The sequence below is a fragment of the Pyxicephalus adspersus genome, chromosome 1, assembly GCF_032062135.1.
Source record: "Pyxicephalus adspersus chromosome 1, UCB_Pads_2.0, whole genome shotgun sequence".
NCBI lineage: Eukaryota > Metazoa > Chordata > Amphibia > Anura > Pyxicephalidae > Pyxicephalus > Pyxicephalus adspersus.
In genome coordinates this window covers 13,679,108-13,697,475 of record NC_092858.1, presented here as the reverse complement: position 1 = coordinate 13,697,475, position 18,368 = coordinate 13,679,108, and the positions used below count along the sequence as shown (strand labels likewise).

The window sequence follows — 18,368 nt, the reverse complement described above, 5'->3', positions numbered from 1 at the left end:
AGTACAAAAGAAAAACAAAGAAGTCTACATGTGTGTGTATATCTATGAATTCCACAGAATATGTAACCACAAACATCAAAAGATCAGGTAACAAGCATGTTGCTACAACGGTCACAGATTCACTCATTTAATAAGTGTGTAGAAACTTTGAAATACAATCTTCCACATAGAATCTCTTGCTGCAAGTTGCACAAAAAACACAGAATAAAAATATGCACCTTCTTCTTCCTCTCGGTCTCCATTCTGATGCGTGCCGCATGCTCCTGTGGATGCAGCAGGATAGAATTACCAGCCAGGACTGTGTTATCTGTCACGTCTTTTGGTTCTAAAGGCAAAAAAAAAAAAAGTGAGTGGCTTTACCTGCCTGAGCAATATTACATCAAACAGAAAGTATTTTTTTAGGATGGAACAAGGACAGTTTAAAACGGTCTCACAGGGTCTTGGGGAAATAAAGTACAGAATACAAAATTAGGTATATTTCACAGAAGCAAGACAAGTAAAGGGGTACGGTACAAAAGTCCATAATTTTGGAAAACACCGTACTCAATTACTATGTATTGTAGAGGGGGCTCAGTATAGATAAGTACAAATAAATGTAATTATCATTAAACAGGATTTATATAGCGCCAACACATTAGACATTGCTGTACATTAAATAGGGGTTTGCTAATGACAGACAATGACATGTCTCTCCTTTGCACAGGAGGAGGAGAGAACCCTGCGCCAAAGAGCATACAATCTAGGAGGGTAACGAACTGCAATATAAAGAATGTTACAAAAAACATTTATGTCTGCATAGCTAAAGGAAAATGTAATTGTCAAGTAATTTAAAAAGTAATTCATGAATAACAGCATTATGCATTCATGCAACAAGAGTATTATTGGTAGAAGACTTTCTGGAGGAAAGTCCTTTATTACAGAAGAGACAGATGGTGTCCTCTTTGCAATAAAAAAAAAATGACATACTTGTCCGCAATTTATTCTTCTATGCACACTGAGCTTAGAATGCACATGTGTGGGAGTTACATCATTCTAGCCTGGTCAATTAAGATGGTCAAAGACGGGGTTCGCGAAGGAAGACCAGATGATGATAGCAGTGTCTGGGACGCAGTGCAATTTCTAAAAATGTGATCAGGCAATTTAATAAAGTTGTGGTGATTGATTATACTGTAGAATGTGTTAACCATTTCACAGCCTGGTAATAAATGCCCGTGATTCAGTCCCTCCTTCAACTAAGGATTTCTTACTGTCCAGTCGGCCAGCTGACAGACTGGACAGATCAGGTAACTCATATCTACCTAAATTAATATCAAATCTGACCAACTGTGACTTTTATGTAGATATACCTAGTTATTTACATTGTGGTGGTGTGGGAGAAGAGGGGTGCATCCACTAATGGCTATATCTTGTATTGCCATAAACAGAATTGCCTGAAAAAAGTTCTGGCTTGTCTAAGCCAATCCGGGGTGCAAGGTGCTAAAATAGTGACACAATGGGCCCATTTATGAAAGCTCTCCAGGACTGGAGAGGATAGACTATCATGGGTGATCCAACAAACATTTGCCAAAATATCAGCAATGCTTTTAAGAAATCTATTCCAAGTTTCCTGGATCACCCAAGTTCACCCATGATAGTCTATTGTCTTTCGGTTCAGAGAGATTTAATAAAACCAGGCCCAATGTGTTACTAAGAATTTCAATAGCTTGTTCCCAAGGCTAAAAAAATAACTGGGCAATTTCACATGAGAGAACAGAGTTTGTCTGGGGTAGAGCAAAAGGAAGACTGTTTGCGGAGGTTAGCTGGCATATTTTGGGGAGGTGGAAAGAAGAAGGTGAGTTTAAAAATTAACCACTCAAAACAAATCTCCTTTGGATTACAGTACAGATGAAATACTGCAAACAATTAGGAACATTGGGAAAAAATCCCCTAAACAGGGGAGTCATATGCTGTGTTTCTCCCACCTAAGCCATGGCAGTAATTGGTTATTTTATGTCAAAACTAGTAGGCTAGTCTACAATCATAGCTTTAGATTACCCTCAGTATCAGGCTTGTCCTCCTGCTGCTCCACAGCCTCCATTGGCAGTGATCCAGACTCCAGAGTCTCGCTTGCTGTGTCTGCATCGCTTCTAGCACTCCATTGGTCTTTCTGTGTCCTTATTCGGTTTAGTAACTTCCTCAGCACCAATCTAGAAGGAGGTTCTACAACTTCTACAAAATATTTGAAATATTGAAAAATATATCAGAAAAATTTAACAGCCTTTCTAGAAAACAGCATTTGAAAAAAGGAGCAAATTACATAGGCAGGTTTGTCACCAGTTATGGCAGGGGCTTAATGACTACCAACCTCTAATAAACTGATTCTTATATGTTATTACATTGAACTAATAAGAATGCCGTTCTCAATGTTCAGTGGTAGATTGCAATACTGCAATAGTGTTTCTTGCAAGAAATAAGCTCTGAAATTGTTAAGTGGCTTAAGTACGCTTTTTTAAGACTCTGTAGACATGGGGTTCACTAGCTAGAATTCAAAGTTTTAAGAAGACTACACATTTATATAGAAGCTACATTACAACAAGGAAGTCAGGTAAAAAGGCCAACACTGACCTTGTAACAATAAGCAATGGTTTGCTTGCACAGCACCCAAAGAGGACAATAGTACCCTTTTTTTTCTTGCCTGCTTCCACATTATTAGTTAATATTTTATTATTAGCTCCCTTGGTTTAGGTGCTTAACAGGTTTATATTAAGGAGCTAAATCATACACATTAAATATGTGAAATTGTTCATCAGAGAAATACATTAGTTCACTTTCTGACCTTGATGTTGATCCGATGGTAACACTTGTCCCGTTTCCCTAGAAAGAGGTTCAACTTCAGATACAGTTTCTGGCTCCACTGACAAATCCAGATCTCCATCAACACTAGCAACTGTGGGGTCTGGGAGGGGTTGAGGTTTGAGGTGCAGGACCATGTCTCCTTTTATTTCTTAAGGAAAAAAAAAAGTCTATTTTAGCCTACTACAAAACCCCTATTCATAGCACTGGTGTGCATAGTTTAATTTCCCTGTACTCCAGTATTTTCAGGGATTAACCACTTTTGTCTACCAAAACACCCATCCTCATAAACACAGTAATTTACTGATCTTTGTGACCTTCTCTCATGCCTGCCCCAATGATGATCTCTTATTGGAAGGGGGGTTTAGCAACCAAACAGTACATGCTCAGAATTTCAGGTCTCTAGTCCTAGTGTACCTCCACTGGTCCCCCTAAATTAGAACACTCAGAATGCCCCACTGGTTTTGAACTCTTGAATTAAAAACAAAGGTCCAAGGATGCCCTACTGTCATACTGCCGGTGTCTATACAACTAATCTCAATGTGTAACTGACAACTTTCATTTCCATCAAAATTCATGTGGCATGTAGTCCACGTAAACCTAAGTGACAGTGTTCTCTTCTCACATGAGCAGCCACATGCTTTTACACACAGTGCAGGCTGTCAATGGAGTCAATCAATCAATACATCATTGGTCCTGAACAGATTTTTGCACACTACAAACACTTTTAAACAAACATATAAAAATGAACAAAAATTGGCGTTTGTCAACTCCACTCATCACGTACACATCTGCTGAATATGTAAAGTTGTTTTAGTGATTTTATAGGGTATAGATTTTCTTACTTATGGCTTTTGTGTACATGTCCTCAAAGGCAGACTCGAGCTCCATCTGCCATTCCTCCTTGATTTCTGCCCGTCGGTAGACTGGCTCAAACAATTGTGCAGGCATTTGGGATACAACCTGTCTTCTACGAACAAGATCTTCCTGCTGCATTTGCTCCAGCTCTTTCATGAGCCTGTCCCGATCCTATAAACGAAAACAATGTTGGTACACCTCATTTAATTTAAGTGGATGTAAAAAAAAAAAAAAAAAAAAAAAAAAAGATATTTGGATTTTTACCTTCACCGTGTAGTAGTAAAGCTGGGTTTACAGCCCTTTCTGAGGTCGGCATTATTCATCAGTGCAATAACAGAGAGAAACAAACTGGACAAACCAGCACAATTATGTTAAAGGTGAAAAACATTTTCCACCTTAATGCAGGGCTCTGCCACTGACCATGGAGAGCCATCATCCAGTCTGCTCAGACAATACCATTAGGTTTGTGCACTTCTGGGTATTTAATTTTTTTCTCACTGACATTTGTATTATGTACAAAACTCACTAAAGATTTCCTTTAAAATTTTTTATTTGAAACACACTTGTACAAGATACAAAGGGTTGTGGTCTGTATGTTTGTTTCAATTTTACCACTGTAGGTCCACTTTCTTATTAGCCCCTAAGCAGTATAGTCCTATCGACTTCTATAGAGCTTGTCTTTGTTTGTTTACCTTCTTCAGAAACAGCTGATAGAAGTCTATGGTGAGGTAATGTACAGACACTGGCAGATTAGAGAACAGTGGGATGTATACCAAGAATTTGGGGGTTAGGGTTGGGATGGAGGGTAAGGAAAGTGAAGGTTGTGAACATTGTATTAAAAAAGTGAACATTGAAAGTGAAAAAAGTGAACATTGTATTAAAAAGTATTTGGGACAACTGAACAATGACAGGATCCTTTATGCACACCTCAATAATGACAAAAAATGTTGGATGAGTAGTTGTCATTTAGAAATAATAGCACTTACATGATAACTATCATTTTATAGATGATAGATTTTAGGGGTAGTGTAGCTGAAACCAGAGACTGTAGTGCATGGAGATGAGATATTTATGTATGTGTGCGTTCAAGACTTTTCTATAAGTACTTAGAACATTTCCACATGAAAGCAAAGAATAGGCACAAAAGTGTTCCTGACTCAGGGCTTCTTTACAAAACGTATAAATAAATATTATTTACCTGTGTTAGCTGTACCATCTTTAAAGCATGAGATCCCCGAAGTGTGGCTTTCTCCATCTGTTCCCGCCTCTCGCGCTCTTCCTCTTTCTGTAGTGCATCCAGCCGCTTAGCTTCTTCAACTGCAGCCTTACGAGCATCAAGCTGATAAAAGAATTATTATATTCTTTAGCAACTTATACAAGAGTTAAGAAACCCTGCCTATAGAAGCCAGGACGATTTTGGTCTAAACCTTTCATTAACTGCTATTACAAACATTACTAGTTTTCCTGAAGTTTAAATGGAGATATTTATTATATACCTAAAACGCTTTTAAAACAGATCGGTGGGCAGTTGAATTCACATTGGCAGCGAGGTTGTGGTACATTAACCGCTACTTACGCCTGGAACCACTGCCTCCTTGGGAAACACAACATGTAGCTTCAAGCTGCAGCAGCCCCATAGGGAATGCATAGTGAGTTTTACCATTCCCGCTCACTGCTGACCGTTGTCATGTGCAGACGCTGGTTCTTTTTTTGTAATGTAAGTGTGGGAGGAGGAAATTGTGCAACTATGAAACTGTCCTAAGAAGATGGCGATATTTATACCCTGTTTAATTGTAAAATAATATACATAAAAGTTTTTTGCTGTGAGCTGCTATGAGCATTGTTTTACAAATAAATCTTTGCAGTAAAACGAAACAAAAAATTTCTATTATGAGATCCAATATACTTTGCGACCTGTGCATTATCCCCCTTGGATGTATATAAAATCAAACCTAGGTCATGTAAAGAGGAACTAAACCAGGGTGCTGGCATCTCCTTTCTTCTCCTATAAAAAATCTCCTGCCATTTTAATTGGCGCATTGGAGTTTGTTCATTCCTGGAGCAATCAGACAGGTAGAAGGGTTTACTTCAGAAGGGGAATCGCCTGTCCCTTTCTGTAAACAACAGCCTGTTAGAGGATTTTTAAAGTACAACTTTGGTTCTGTTTTAAGAACCAACCTATTAAGCTTTTGTTCAGACAGAAGGACTTCAGTACTACAAAGTTGTTGGCAGATCTAAGAAATTGCAGCAACAGAATAAGGTACAATATTTCTGATCAGCACAGTTTCAAAGCTTTACTATATTAGCTAAATACATTTTTCTTCTTGTCTGAAGACTGGTATTTTTAGCATTGGCACAAAAGCACATTTCATGTTACCTGCTCCGTATCCATCTCTCTGTCCACATAGGCTTCAGGCAGATGGTAGTGAGACACAGAGAAGCTGTCTACATTGCAGAGTTTTACCAGCAGAGGTCTTTTCACAACTTCAAGGTTCTGTCAGTAAAGAAAAGATGGGAAAGCATAGGGTCACCAACATAAACTCACCTTAAGGCAAATCAGTTAATGTATCATTATATCTTATCTGGGATTAAGGATTAAGAAATAAAGTTTTGTTAGTTCATATCAACTATTGGTCTCCTTATCCACTATTTACACCTCGGCCAATTAAATTCAGAGGATTTGAGGGGGAACTCAAACCTTGTAATGCCAACATACACTTTTCTGTGTTCTCTTATACTTTGTGAAGTACAAAGCAAAAAATTAAAAATGCCCCCTCAGGCAAATCTTAAAAAGATCCGATATATCCAGAGAAAAACAAAGCAATGTAAATGTAATCGAACCATCATCTTTGTACTGCTGAGATAATCTGTTGACCTGCACTTGATATGCATCTCAAACGCAGCAGATGCTTGTGTACAAATGCCCCAAACTATAAGGAGTTCATTGCGTGTATTATATTAGTAGAGTAAAAGAGAGAGAAAAAAAAAATAATGGCAAATCCAACAATGTACAACTAGAGCTCTCTTGCAACATATTGCGGCTGCTGTGTGAAGTCTGCTAGTATTTGCATACTTCATTCATATATAAATTTAACACACATTGTTACAATTCATTTTTTATTTTGTAATGTTTCAGAGCAGATCAAAGAATTGTGTTTCAAATGAATGTGTGTCAACCCCCCACAATAAAATGCATTTTCTGATGTTATTGCGAATTGCATGACTTTTTCCTATCTGTCTAGATGAAAACTGTTTTACTAGATATGAAGCTAGGGGGAAATCTACAACAGGGACAGACCCCAAAAGAAAACTGACAAGGGTTCTGGGCATATAGTACTGCTGTTGTCAAACTGGAAAGCCCCCTCGCTTCTGTCTGATAAAATGTTTTCAGCAGTACAAGGGAAATCTCTTCAACTGGATAGCAGTAAAAACTTTCTGACCTAATTAAAAAAATACTCCCCTAGCCGCCCCTAGGAGCTTTGCTCCTCCAATGACCTACTAATGACTTCCTCGCTCATAACCTCATCACACGCACGGCTCCAAGACTTTTGTAGCACTGCCCCGACTCTCTGGAATGGTCTTCCTCATCCTATTTGGTTTGCTCTAACCTTCTCCTCATTTAAAAGAGCTGTCAAAACCCATCTTTTCAAACTTGCCTACCCATCTTCTTCTGTCTCCTAAACCCTCAATACTCACCCACCATTCCATTATCCCCCTCCTATTGTGAGCTTCTTCCCCCAACCTCCTATGCTGTAAGCTCTTCAGGGCAGAGTCATCTCCTCTCTGTCAAAGACAAAAATGGTGGACAACCCAAAAATGGGACTTTAAAGGCCATCTGAATCAAACATTAAACTAAGTGATAAAATAAATAAAAAACATTTTAGTTAATACATCATTTTGCAAAATTAACAACTGTGATACATAAAACACTAAGCCAATATATAAATCTCCTCCAGGAACACCAACAGATGTTCCTAATTTTGACGCGTTTTGTGGAATCCAAGTCCGTGTCCTCAGTTTAAGAGAGGAGTCAGAGGATGTATCACAGTTGTTAATTTTACGAAATGATGTATTAAATAAAATGTGCATTTATTCATTTTATCACTTAGTTTAAAGTTTGACTCAATTAGCCTTTAAAGTCCCATTATTGGGTATTCCTGTTGTCTTTGGTTCTATTGGGGATGTGGCTTTAACATTTACCTACTCAGGGAGATCTAAACAATTTCTCAATTTTTATCTGTCTGTCATTTTCAACCCCTTTTTAAGCACTGAGTAATATGTTGGCGTTATATAAATACTGTTTAATAATAAAAACTTTGAGTGTTCTAGAAACTTCCCAAAGCTATTCAAAACTGAAAAATAAAGTTTTGGCTCATACACACAAATATATATACTATTTTCCTCATCTTCCCAAATTTTTACCTATTTGTATATATATAGTATTTCAATAAATAAAAAGCACGGGTTCACTTCCATCTGGTTGCCTTGGGTGGACAATTTCCTACCACCCTACTTTACGTAGCCCATGTTAAAAAAATTGAACTTCAGGAATCTTGTTTCACTTACCCCCGATTTTTTGTAGCTGTGGCCCATCCTCACCTGTGACATTTTACCTCCATTATACCCCCTACCTTGACCCTCCTATACACCTTCCACACATTATTTCCAATACCTTACCTCCAATGGCTATTATATATGAATATACATTTGCTTCAAAATGTTTTCCTGCTCCTAAATCATGTAAAACCCAATATATTTGAGGAAAAAAAGTCATACCTTTAAAACACACTCCGAATTAAAATCAGTTTTAAAACGACCACTGATTTTTTTTGTCTCTTTCGACAGACATACATAATTTAGAAAAAAGAACGGGGTTTTGTTGAGACCAAGGACATCATGTGTATTGGTAGCACAATTACATACAAGCAAATTTAGAAACATCATATACATTAAATGTTTAACTGGTACCTTATCCCATTTCTCATGATGGGGTTTCAGTGTTCAACACAGAAATTTTTAGAGCCGGGTGGGAAGAAATTGTAGACAGGTGGCCGCCCGTGTAGTGACTCGTCAACAGCCCTTTAAAAACAGCCGGTGGTTACTGAAAGTGCCAGGTGGTGCACCCGGCTAAAGGGGGCTGGGGAGAACACTGGGGTTTAGAGGCAAGTATCTAGACAGATAATTCTCTAACATCATCAGTAGGCGTACAAGCTTCTTTCCTGCATATAAATGGTGTAGGAAGAGATGAGGTGTAAGTTTTGGAGCAGCTCGTAATCTAACGCATTTCGCCCCAATCCTCCACTAGGTTTTGGAGCAGCACCATGGAACAGTAATATCATCTGTGTTGAGTGATGAAAAGGATAATCAAGAGGTTCATGTACAGTTGATTATTACTTTTTAGAGGGAGTATGAGTTAATAATGATTTGTTTGTCATTAACAGGAATTAATGTTATTGGGAATAAATGTGAATCTTGGTGGTGTAGGTTAAAACAAAATCCTTAATGGTATTGCAGGTCAGCGTGTGCATGTAGAGCAGCAAAGACTGCATGGACTGCATTTTTCCACTAACATACATAAAAACTATTTTACTAGTGCTTTATGGAAATGCCACGAAAAAAACCCTTCATTGACCAAGAAAATTGGTGGTGACAATGTTATTGTTGATTAAATGTATTCTGCTTCCTGGAATCAAGTGGCCGATACATATATTTCTTTATTACCCTGTAAATCCACAGGATACAATTATGAGATTGCTAGGTAGAAATACATAAAACGGTGCTGAGAACAATCTGTATTTGTGGCGGTGTTACATAACACTTTAAAGCTTCTCTTACAAAAAACAAAAACATATGGAGGCAGAGAAGCATCGTTAATAGCTATTTGGTGGCTCTGATGTTGCAATGAACCATAACAAAGGTAATGCTCCTCAGACTACAGGGTTTAGTTATATAAAAGCTCTGTCAAACAATAAAGAGATAATTGCTTTTAGTAACAAAATAACCTGGAATGAGAATTTACCTCGAGTGGATCTGGTGGTGGTGGGGGCAGACTGGCAATTTTCACTGCGCGCTCCTTTTCAATGTCAAGCGCTTTTTTACGAGCTTTAATATGCCTGGGTTTGGAGAGAAAACATGAAATCATGCAGTGAAGTGCACTTTCTACTGAAAACATTACCAATTGTGAAGTAGAAGTTGCTGTATTAAATTTGAATGAGGAGATTGTTATAATTTATGTCAATTTATAAGTGAAGATATTGAGAATGCTGCTTAAAGAGAATCGGTCAGAGTCATACATCACAAAGTAGGCCAGGTATTAAAGATGGAAATAATTATAATAAATAGGGCAGAGGGAGTTAACTATTCCAAATCACCTTTAAGCAATTCAAACTCAAAATGCTTGGAAGCCATATAAAAGTACACCCACCCAGGTATAATAGCTGTCTATTGCACCTACCATAGGAGGCAGCACAAAACAAAACTGCACGGCCATCACAAAACCTGAAAATAAAGCCTCATTAACCACTCTCATTCATTTTAATTATGGATTTCAAGGCAAAGCACAGGAGCTTGAAATCTAAGGTGAAATGGAAGCCAATGAAGAGAACTACAAAGAGATGCAGCAGAAGAGGAGCGGAGGGAAGGATGGATGAGTCTGGCTGCAGCATTCATATTAGATTGTAGAGGAGAGAGTCGGGTTAGTGGAATACCAGAGAGGAGGAAGTTACAGTAGTCCAGACGAGAGATAAGAGCCTGTACAAGGAGTTTGGCGGTCTCTGGGGACAGGTAAGGGCAGATTTTGGAGATGTTGCGTAGGTGAAAGTGACAGGACATGTTAATGTTCTGAACATGAGGGGATAAGATGGCAGAATCAAAGGTGACGCCAAGACAACGTGCCTGAGGGCAGTGACAGAGGATGGTATTATTAACAATTGGATGTCAGGGGAAATTTTGTAAGTTAAGGGGAGGGAAGAGGAGTTCTTTTATCCAGGTTAGGATATTATGGAGGCTAGTACTGCTCTCTGCCTGTTTTAAAGTATACAATTTCCTGTTGATCATACTGGTTTAAAGGGTTTACAGTCACTGGCCTAGAACAGCCACCTTGCACTTTCAGCTTTGGAAAATACCCTGGTTTTGGAGTGGAAACTTGCTTGCCAGTTATATTATACAATTTAATAGCAACATTTATAACTTAATTGCATATAAAAAAGGTTTAGTTTAACCTCTAGACGCAAACCTGCAGTTAAGGGTTAATCTGTGAGAACAGAACTTTGATAACTATCTTTGCTGACTTGCTTACCTACTGACTGTGTATCTTCATTTTAGTCCTCAAGACATAAAAAGGTAAAACAAACCAGCAACCACAGCCTTGGAGAGGATATACAATTACAGATTCTCTTATTAGGGCTTACCAGGTCTGGTCTTGGAGTTGTTTCTGTTTGTGCTGCTTTAGATCCTTCAAAGCCTCCCTGTGCCTCTGCTCAGCCTTCTCATTATTTATAGCTTGGGCGCGTTCAATAGCTTTTAAATCTGGTTCCTTGGAGAAAAAAAAAATCATCTACCAAATGTTTAGATTAGAACTTACCCTACTTGATTTGGTAACCTTAGTTATGAAATACAAAACCACTTCTATACAAGACACAGCACATGACCCCAGGACTACATTGTCTGTACCACGCAGGTCTTGGCAACGTTTGCTTTAACTGTTACAACTCCCAGTACCCTGTTCGAGGTGAACCCAATGAGAAAGCAGCACAGCATCAATTCGCACACTGTAGGGCAGCCTTTTTAACATGGGGGAAGCGTTGAACTCCCTTGATCTTCAGTGAACCCATGCTATAATTATTAAATCCACAGCTCACTGTACATTAGTGTTACATTAGAAAAATGCCTCTTACACTGCTGGCCAGTGGGAAAAATGTCACCCTATTATACATTATCCAATGCCTTTTTAAATAAAGTTCACAATCTTTTAAACGCAGTTAAATTCATTTTAAGGCAACAAGTCGCAACGTCACTAGCGATAGCCATCAGATGTAATAACAATGCTTTGTTATGAGCAGACCGAGGAGTAACAAATTAATCCTTTGTCTGCCGAGAGGATTTGGCAGGAACTGGATGGCAAGCAGATTAACGTGTAAGGTTCTTAGGCAATTATTGTAGCCTTGATTAAAAAATAAATGGAAGAAAATAAATGAATTTTTAAAGTGTAGACATCAAAATGTCTCCCAGTTTTAATATGCTACAGATCTCATGCTCAGAGGTTAGTAAAATATGAATAACAAAAGTTACTAAGCTGGGTCTTTCATTTATCATCATCTATAGAAATGTTGAGACTTTTAATTCTAATAAAATTATGTCACTGAGGGAGATCTATAGCTAGCAGGTTGCAGAGAATTCTATAAGATATATAGACACCTCATATCAGCCTCTGGGTAGAAAATGATAAATAGTTTTTAGAATCAAAGTTTAGGTCTCCAGTCATACAAAAAATAACATTATAAACAGAGTATAGGGATTTACGCAAACATTTTTGTGGTTTCTTGAGATACAGCAGAATAAACGAAAGGTTACAGTGTTCAACGGAGAACTTTTTTTTTTTAAGCCAGGTGGGAAGAAATTGTAGGTAGGTGGAAGCCCTCGTATTGTGACCCAACTCTTCAGTAACAACCAAAATACAGTCAGGTGGTTACTGAAAAGTGCCAGAAGATGCTTCCAACTAAAATGGGCTGGGAGAACATTAGGTTGACTGCAGCAAAGCAAAGATGGAAGCTGGGCATGCCAGAAAGTATATTTCAAGCTCAAGGCACACACAAAAAAACACACTCAGTAATTTATTGATAAGTAGGACATTTACTGCAGGAATTTTTTCTGCAGCATGTGTTTTAAATAACTGTAGTCTTACATTTTCTTTAGCTTGCCGGTGTCCCTCTCCTATGGCGTTCAGTGCTGACAGATAGACCTCTTCCAGAGCTCGGAGCTTCTCAGCCTGGTCTGATTCCCATTTGGCTCTCAGCTCTTCTGCCAGCTGTTGGATCTGCTGATCTTTCCGCTCCTTGACATCCTGGCGGATTTGCTGGGCGATGAACTTCTCCTGTTCCCTGACCTAGAAGATAGAAGCCAATTAGCATGCACAGGGTATAAATTAAACCTTCAATCCAGTAACTGGCTTAAAGGTGCACCTGTCACTTTTTTTTTTTTTTTATAATAATGATCAGTCCTAAGCAACACAGTAACATTAGATATTCATTCTTCAAATGTCATTCTCCACAACAGATTTGGAATCAGACTGATATGGTTGTGAGAGTCTAGTTTTATCTTTTGGATATGGCAACAAAGAGGATGACACTTATATGGTGTACCTATGTACAGGGTAACTGTTCTTGTATGCATTATTATTAACTAGAATTTATATTTCATAGTCATGTCCATAGTCCATAGTCATGTCATTAGCTGTCCCTCAAAGGGGCTCACAATCTAATGTCCTTACCATAGTCATAAGTCTTCAATACAGTCTTAAGATATTTATTTTTTGTTGGGGGGAGGGGGGCTAATTGATCTATCTGTATGTTTTTGGAAAGTGGAACGAAAACCGGAGTGCCCAGAGGAAACCCACGCAAACATGGGGAAAACACGCAAACTCCATGCAGCGAGCACCCTGGCTGAGATTCAAACCTGGTACCTAGCGCTGCAAAGGCCAGAGTGCTAACATCTGAGCCACAATGTGCATACCCTTCTTCCCTAGCTTTCTGCAGGCAACCTGTAGTGAGAGGAGCTGGTGTGTTTCCCAACAGCTTTGCTCTATGCCACTTTTACAAGTTAATATCTGGGAATTATTTGCTTCGTGGCTATTGGGGAATATATTTAAATGTTGCACTGTAGGTAGGTGTTCAAAAAATGGGAACACCACATGACAAATTCAGTGGTCCTAGAAGTTGCCTTATGAATTCACATAAAGAACCTCTATAATTTTGTCAGCTTTCTGCCACCTCACTATACTTTGTTTCAAATTTCTAATGCTCATTGCCTTAGTAAGTCCCATTTCATTGTCTTTGTATTACATCCCGACTGACCAGTGCCCCTTGTGACCCAAGTTCAATAATCACCCAAAAACAGCCAAGTGTTTACTGCAAAATGCAGAGTGGTGTTCCCAGCTAAAATAGACTGGGAATAACACTGCTAAGGGTTAGGGTTACCAACGTATACTAACACACACACACACTTTATTAGATATACCTGTTCAACTGCTTGTTAAATTCAATTATCTTATCATGGCAGCAAATTAATGCATTTACACATGTAGACATGGTCTAGACCAGTGGTCCCCAACCATTCTGATAGCGGGGCCCAGTAACATAGAAAATTTTGCTGCAACCCGACATATACAGTACAGCTTACACTACTCTGCTGTTCTGAGCTGCTTGGACTCCTGGCAGCACACTAGCTGAGAATAGCAGAGAAGTGTAAGAGAGCTGGGATGCTGTTAGGTGGCAGAATTGCTGGGAATGGCAGAGAAGTGTAAGCCTTACATACATTCCTCTGCCATTCTCAGCAGCTCCTGTGTAAGCAGTGTGAGGAGACCTGCCCGCACTCCCGCTGGTTGCACACCTGCTGTCACTAGCTTTAGAGCAGTGTAAGAAGGGCCGCCGGTTCTTATACCTCCTGTCATTTGTGGCCCCCAACTCACCACCAATAAACCCTCACCACTGGTCTAGATGATCTGCACACTGAACCTTGGCTACAGCATGGCACCACTCTGGATGTCACTCCACCCTAGGAACCTGAGGCTACAATTCAAACAGTCTCAGCAAAAAGGCACAAATGTTGCCTGGTCTTATGAGTCACGATTTTAGCTGCCACATTTGAATGCTAGGGCTAGGTGTGAGTAGCTGTGCATGATGGAGAGAAGATGGTAACACACGCTCTAAGTTATAAATCAGACCCACTACTCAGGCCATTTACTGCTTATAAAGCTTGGAAAGCCAAAGCCTTGGGATAATGCAGAGCTCAGTGTCACCTGCTGTAAGCGCAGTTTCCGCCTCCTCTCTCGTTCCTGTTTCAGTAATAAAGCTTCTTCATTGGGACTGAGCCGCAGTGGGGCAACTTTGGCCACTTTCCTCTTCATGTTTTCAGTGTACGTTACTCATGAATCCTGTAAACAACAAACGCAGAGGGGATGTTACAAGGAAAGTAAACCCCGTATATGGCAGCTTAGAACACTAAATATCTGAAGAAACAATGATATATTCACATTCACCACGAGCACAAGCATCAGCAATGCCACTGTATTCCTATGCATACACCGATTTTCTCTTGTTGGTGTCATAATTGCAATCAACAGAAATTGATCCTTGGACTGGACTGCAAGTAATGTGCCATCCACATGTCAGATAACTGAATGGTCTTATGATTGGTTTTGTTGTTATATTTAACTGAATAGAACTGAATTATTTAAGCCAAAGAATTGGTTTTCAGTTTAGTAAGATATTCAATGCAGAACTAAACCCCTATAATACCTACCTCTCCCCATTTCTTTTTCCTTTTCTTCCTGAATGTGATCTCTGGCCATCTTTATTGGGTGTGCTGGGATGATGCAGGCGTTTATTGATTCCCAGAACCCGCAAGGGAAATGGGAATTGCCAAGTTTCTCCAGCAACCACCACAGAGCGGCACAGCTCAGCAAACTGACACCTGGGCTGTGATCAGGCAGGCAGAAGGGACATCGCTTGTTCCTGTCTGCAATACCCATCTGCTTGATTGAAAACTTTTCATATTGGGACATTTAGGAATAAAAAAGCCTTGGCCAAGTAATCTTCATTCTACCCAAAGCCAGTCATCAACACAAATAATTCAACATATTCAATAAATTGAATATTGCATTGTTCAAATATTATTATTAATAAACAAGATTTATATAGCAGCAACATATTACACAGCACTGTACATTAAATAGATGTTGCAAATGATAGACATACATACAGTGATAGAGGAGCAGAGAACTCTGCCCCGAGGAGCATACAATCTAGGAATAATTATTTTGCAATACCATAAACATATCTGCCCGATTGCAACATTTTACATACTCTCACCTGTCCTCATTCTATCATGAGCACCGCCATGTTTTTCCTTCTCTTTTCTGGGTCTTTTCTGAACTCCAGCCATTATGGTGTAACTACCCGGCATTTCCTAGCATCACATCATGTCTGATATGCTCAGCTGTATTTTTTTTCTGGACCACCGCAGTCACCAAGCAGGGGTCCAGTCCGCGAGAAAATTTTGGTGGTTCGTGGCTCTGCTTGGGGGGGAGGGGTGCACTGGCCAGAGCCATGGACTATGTCCCCTGTACAGATCGCAGACTTAGGGCAATGGGCAGGGTGCGTCTCTGGAAACAACCGGCCATCTCACCCATCGCAGGCCCAGACCTGTGATGGGACGGGGAGGGGGGAGGGGGTTCTGGCATCATGATGTCACTCAGGGGAAGTGCCCTTTTTAAGTGACACCAGGCTCCCCTCGCATGCTGGATCCGGAGCCAGTAAATTTAGTGGTCCGTGGGTCTGAAAAGGTTGGCGACCACTGATTTAGAATATACATTTTATTTGCTGGATGCATCTATTTCTTGATCGCCCAGGCTCAGGTGTGCTCCTTCTACGCATGCCCGAACATCTCAGGCATGCACAGAAGGAGCCTTTTCATTAGAAGAGAAAAAATATGCCAATCTCACACATGCACAGTAAGATCGGCAAGTTTTTTTTTATCATCCTACGTCACCCGATCTCGCGCCTGTGTCAGGTGACATAGGATGAAGAACCAGGAAGAAGAGGCACGGCAGCTCGGGGGAGATGCTGGGACGACGTGGGTCTCAATGGAAGACACCTCCGGATGGATCTTACTGCCCTGTGGGAATGAAGGTAAGCCTATTTTTTTTTCTGTTTTAGGCACTTTTCAGTTTAATTCCTCATTAAAGAGGAACTATACTCAAAACCCCCCAAAAAACTAAAAACACACTTACCTTCAATCCCGCAGGGCATACCAATCACTCCGGGGGTGTCAAGCATCTGGTCCCGTGTCTTCCTGGCAACCGTTCAGGAGCCGCCCCTCTGACCATGCCATTTTCGTCTTCTCTTCCAAGTTCTTCATCCTAAGTCACCCGACCCAGGGGCGAGATAGGGTGAAAAACAAATCGTCGATCTCACTGTGTATGCGTGAGATCGGCACATTTCTTTGAGCAAAAGGGCTCCTTCTGCACATGACCGAGATGCTCGGGCATACGTAGAAGAAGCGCCCAAGAGCCTCCCGGGATGCGTGGCGTAGGTATCCCGGGAGGCTTTGCCCTCCTATTTATTCTCAACCGCCCTCCGTTCTCCACCCTTTTATGTAAAGTGAAAATTCATATAGGTACAATTAGGTACGTTTTAAGCATTTACACCACTAAAGAGCACCAAGACCAGAGCAGAGAAATAACAGCCAGACATCAAATATTTTTAGCTTTGTCAGCCATGTATTGCTCTTGTTTACGATTCTCAGGAAAAGCTTTTATATGTAAAAATTTCTTCTCATCACAGAGGAGGAAAGAAGAGACTCTGGAGAGTTTTTACTGCAATCTGGAGAAATTTCCCCTCACTTGTAGCCATGGTAACAGCACCATCATATAGGAAGTGAGGGAAAATCAAACAGCTTTTTTTTAGCCTCCCCTCTTCTTCTCTACATTCTGACCCAGCAGTTGTAATAAATAAAAAGTTGTAGTTTATTCTGTTGCAGTGATGGATTTCCTTCCCATAGGAATAACGTACATGGTACGGTAACAATAAGCCCTGATTTGGCAGCTACCTCCTGAGAACTATAAAACACTTCCTCCTTGTATTGGACACAACTAGGGGTCTGCAGCCCAGGGTGACAACACTGCTCCCTCATTACCAGCAGTGTTGTCACCTTAGTAAATGTGTTTATAGCATATTTCATCATTTAAATAGTATTTGCCAAGGCACAAATATGGGGGCAGCCATAGGTGCCCCCCTCATAGCTTGTATACACCACAATAACTTGATAAATACATTTTTGGCCTGTTATGACACCCCTCAATTATATTTCAGCACGGAATAGGTGAATTATGACTGATTTATTGAGAATTAGAAGAATCGTATTGTACCTGCTCGCAGCTCTCCTCTCGCCAGGCAACACAGCATTCGTTTTCCTGAAAGCGCATGACGTCACTTCCGGTGTTCAAACGCCCCGCCATAGAAGGTCCAGGCAGCGGGGAAAAGGGAAGGCATGTCACGTGACCCGAAGAGAAACCATAGAGGGAGGGGGGATATAGAGGGGCAGTCATAGAGATTTGTGTTAATCACCATGGAGATGCTGGGGGGCAGGGCCTATGTACAACAAGCTCTCCAGCAGTCTATAACAGTCATTAGAAGTGTTTTTTTTAATATTAATAAACACTATTTATATAGCTCCAATATATTAAAATATAAAGATAATATATAAATTTAGCACCAACACTTTTAAAGAGGAACAAAAGTCCCCAAAACAAAAAAAATTCACTTACCTTTTTTCCCGCAGCCCAGTCAATCGGTCCCGAAGTGTCTTTCATCTGGTGCTGCGTCTCCCCAACATCCATCTTTGGGCCACCATCTTCTCCTCTTCTTCCAGGTTCTTCTTCATACGTCACCCGACCCAGGCGT

At 40.1% G+C, this 18,368-nt stretch overlaps 1 protein-coding gene across 1 annotated transcript in view; it reads right to left on the bottom strand.

Annotated features, from left to right (window-relative positions):
- Positions 1-17,957, bottom strand: part of CEP295 (centrosomal protein 295) — a 36,009-nt gene extending 18,052 nt beyond the window's left edge. Inside the window, exons 1-11 of the mRNA XM_072398637.1 lie at positions 17,834-17,957; positions 14,705-14,839; positions 12,593-12,793; positions 11,100-11,224; positions 9,710-9,803; positions 6,068-6,184; positions 4,889-5,029; positions 3,678-3,861; positions 2,816-2,983; positions 2,035-2,208; positions 219-325 (exon numbers count right to left, since the gene is read on the bottom strand). Of these exons, the coding sequence (XP_072254738.1) occupies positions 219-325; positions 2,035-2,208; positions 2,816-2,983; positions 3,678-3,861; positions 4,889-5,029; positions 6,068-6,184; positions 9,710-9,803; positions 11,100-11,224; positions 12,593-12,793; positions 14,705-14,812 (1,419 nt within the window). The 5' untranslated portion in view covers positions 14,813-14,839; positions 17,834-17,957. The remainder of the gene's footprint in view (positions 1-218; positions 326-2,034; positions 2,209-2,815; positions 2,984-3,677; positions 3,862-4,888; positions 5,030-6,067; positions 6,185-9,709; positions 9,804-11,099; positions 11,225-12,592; positions 12,794-14,704; positions 14,840-17,833) is intronic.
- Positions 17,958-18,368: the final 411 nt, after the last annotated feature.